This window comes from Mercenaria mercenaria, chromosome 18 (assembly GCF_021730395.1).
Source record: "Mercenaria mercenaria strain notata chromosome 18, MADL_Memer_1, whole genome shotgun sequence".
Taxonomy (NCBI): domain Eukaryota; kingdom Metazoa; phylum Mollusca; class Bivalvia; order Venerida; family Veneridae; genus Mercenaria; species Mercenaria mercenaria.
The window spans coordinates 1,798,501-1,801,972 of record NC_069378.1 but is presented as its reverse complement, the minus strand read 5'-3'; the positions used below and the strand labels follow the sequence as shown (position 1 = coordinate 1,801,972).

General features: G+C 37.4%; 1 protein-coding gene across 1 annotated transcript; it reads right to left on the bottom strand.

The window, feature by feature from the left end:
* Nucleotides 1–353: 353 nt before the first annotated feature.
* LOC128550790 (C-C chemokine receptor type 1-like) lies at nucleotides 354–2,261 on the bottom strand. Its single transcript, XM_053530570.1, has one exon. The coding sequence runs from the start codon at nucleotides 1,407–1,409 to the stop codon at nucleotides 366–368; it is 1,044 nt and encodes a 347-aa protein (XP_053386545.1). The 5' UTR covers nucleotides 1,410–2,261; the 3' UTR covers nucleotides 354–365.
* Between the last annotated feature and the right edge of the window lie 1,211 nt (nucleotides 2,262–3,472).

The following is a 3,472-nucleotide window of genomic DNA, read 5'->3' as shown; positions in this document are numbered from 1 at the left end:
AAATACTTATAGATCTACATACTGGAACAATAAACCAACAAGAGTGCACGTGTAGAGAGTGGTGGAGGACGAAGTGATGGAAGTGAGGACGAAGTGGTGGAGATAAGGACGAAGTGATGGAGGTGAGGATGAAGTGGTGGAGGTTAGGACGAAGTGGTGGAGGTGAGGTGGAAGTGGTGGAGGTTTGAACGAAGTGGTGGAGGTGATGATGCTTGTGGTTATAAATAAAATTTCCCGCAATATTAATATTGTAAGGGTATAAAAACACATTGTCTTGACTTTATATATATCACTGTCAATTTTTACGTTTTATTTTATTTTAAATTTTTCATGAAATCCATAATAACCATTCATATATCGTGCGTTTATATAGCGAACACTCCAATGTTTTGCAACTCTACATTTTCTTCTGCTCCACGAATGGTCACATTGTTTTCGCGTGAATGCACTTTCCTTTTACATATCGCCTTGCACGAATTAAGACTTCGGAACAAAACGTCCTTTGCCTCCTTCCTAAACGCAGATCTGCTCAGTAAATATAGGATAAAATTTACTGCATTATTGGTATAAAATAAAGCATTGAAAATTGACCAAACCAGCTCTAAAACGCCATCACTGTGATTGGTTTCGTGTGACAGAACCCAGTCAGTATAAAATATCAGGAAACACAAAAGTGGTGTGACACATACCATGAAAACTATATTTAGTGTTATCAGCATTGCGGTGATCTGACGATTTTTTATTTTCCTTGCCATTGCTATTGGCGTCACTGTCTCAGGAGCAACCTGGGTTTGAGACTTCCGTCGCACCATCAAGATTTGGACAATGATGGCTGTATTCAAAACAACTAACACTAATAATGGTGTTAAGGAAAATCCAAATAGTGATATCAATGACCATATATTAAAGAGAAAATAAGCGTAGCTTTCATTACTGGGGTAACAAATGTTACCCTTTGTAAGCCCCATACCAAAGAGAAGATGCGAGTTAAGTAGTGTGAGAGAGGTCGCCACGCTTATTATAACGATATTTGCATTTCGAGCCGTACATATTCGTTTTACTTTTAGAGGTAACCAAGCACACAGAAAACGCTCTACGGTAACCAAAACAACCAACAAGGCAGAATTTTGAGACCCAAAATATACTAAAAACAACTGTACTTTGCATACAAACTCAGAAAATGGCCTTAAATCAACATCAAATCCGTTGTTTAGCCAGTTTCTTGGGAGAGCCATCCACAGAACGATTAAGTCTGCTACAGCAAGGGCAGACAAATATTTTGCTAAACTAGAGTTACGGTTCTTGCGTTGCATCAGAACTATTACTGTCATTAGATTTCCAATTGTTCCGAAAACAAGCAATATAGGCGGGAATCCTCTCCAGATACTCCAAGCAACCTCGTGCAACATGTTTGTCCTGTTTATTTACGGAAACGTCAATGAATTAAAAGGAGGCCATTTTCCTTTTATAAAAAATGCTCTTTTTTTATTAAATCTACACATGTATTCACGCGCACAGGTGCTGATAACTGTGTAAGTAACGAAATAAAACTAGCTGGGTTAGTAGTCGATGGAGTTAATAAGTAATTTAATACCCATTGAAATTTGTCCTCATTTTGAAAATGCTACACATTGACATATAGATGTATGCGCTAATGTAGAAGAAGTGTCCCAGAATCTTCTTCCTACTGTCGATCTACATAACGGATGCTAATGGCATCTTCTGAAATACATAAAGTACATTTATTAAAGTCATTTATTAGGCAAAACATTTCTTGTATTGATTATTATATTTCAGGTCATCGAGTTTAAAAGGATAAAAGAATAAGAGAAAACGCGAAAGATCTCTGCTTTATTTTTAGATGTCACCCCATCATGAAATGAAAATCAACCTTTTGTAAATCATAACTCAGAAAAATTAGCTTAACCATGTCTGTACGATGTGATGTGCTCAGTTTAAACTGGAGGCATGGTTGAGGAAACATTTTCTAGGCTAATATTTTAAGTCAGGAGACATGGCTGAGGCATATAAATGTACAGACATTTCCGCGGCCAGAGGTTAAAGCTTGAAGGCATGGCTGAGGCCATATACATGTAGAAACATTTCCGCGGCCATAAGTTTAAGCTTGAAGGCATGGCTAAAGTCATATTTATGTAGAAACATTTCCGAGGCCAGAAGTTTAAGCTTGAAGACATGGCTGAGGTCATATACATGTAGAAACATTTCCGCGACCATAAGGTTAAGCTTGAAGGCATGGCTAAGGTCATATACATGTAGAAACATTTCCGAGGCCAGAAGTTTAAGCTTGAAGACATGGCTAAGGCCGTATACATGTAGAAACATTTCCGCGGCCAGAAGTTTAAGCTTAAAGGCAATATACATGTAGAAACATTTCCGAGGCCAGAAGTTTAAGCTTGAGGAAATGGGTGAGGTCATATACATGAAAAAACATTTCCGCGGCCAGAAGTGTAAGCTTGAAGACATGGCTGAGGCCATAAACATGTAGAGATATTTCCGCGGCAAGAAGTGTAAGCTTGAAGACATGGCTGAGTGTGACAGGATGGACGTACCGGGGACAATAACTACCAGAACAAATCAACACTCATTACAAGATTTACAAATTTATTTACAGAAAATGATTATTTACAATGAATAAATGAAAAGTGAAAAAAAAACTTATTGTAAGAAAACATGAACCAAAAAAAAACTGAGCTCAGAATCTCTTTTAACAGATATAAAGTCCTAACACTAACAGTTCCGTTTTAACATGATGTGACACAGGTGTTTCCGTTAACTTCGAACTTTAAGTAGCACAAAAAATAAACAACATATCTTCAAGTAAAGTCCCTCTAAACCGTGAAAACGTTGACTCCGTTTTGGCTCGCTATGATGGTAGGTGATTGCATCCCTGAGCTGTTTCAGTTGATAGCAAAAGTCATCGTCTTTGCGGGTTACAACACAACCATGGGACGAAAGCTCTGCGCTGGAAAAATCACATCCAGGCGAGTGAAGATAAAATAACCTCGGGTATTATAAAAGTAAAAGTCGTCTGGTGGAAGAAGCTAAAATATATAACATATGGTAAGCACCATAGCAAAACAAAAGTCAGGGCATAAAACTGCTCCTTTGGGTACACCATACCTCCGTAGGCTCCCATAAATAATACATGCTACTTATACAAAATATGAGTGCTACTAAGTCCATACGTCTAATTATCAAAAAAAAAAAAACCTACTAAGTTTCGAGACGGTTAGGATTTGCTCAATCAATGTAAGAGGATTAGGAAATTTCAGGAAAAGGCAACAAATGTTTCAATATTTAGAATCTAAAAAATATTCTATCTGCTTATTACAAGAAACACATTCATCTACACTTATAGCTGAAAAATGGAAAAGGGAATGGAAGGGAAAATCCTTTTTTAGTGGGGACAAAAGCAATAGTGAAGGGGTAGCAATCCTTTTTAATCGTAACT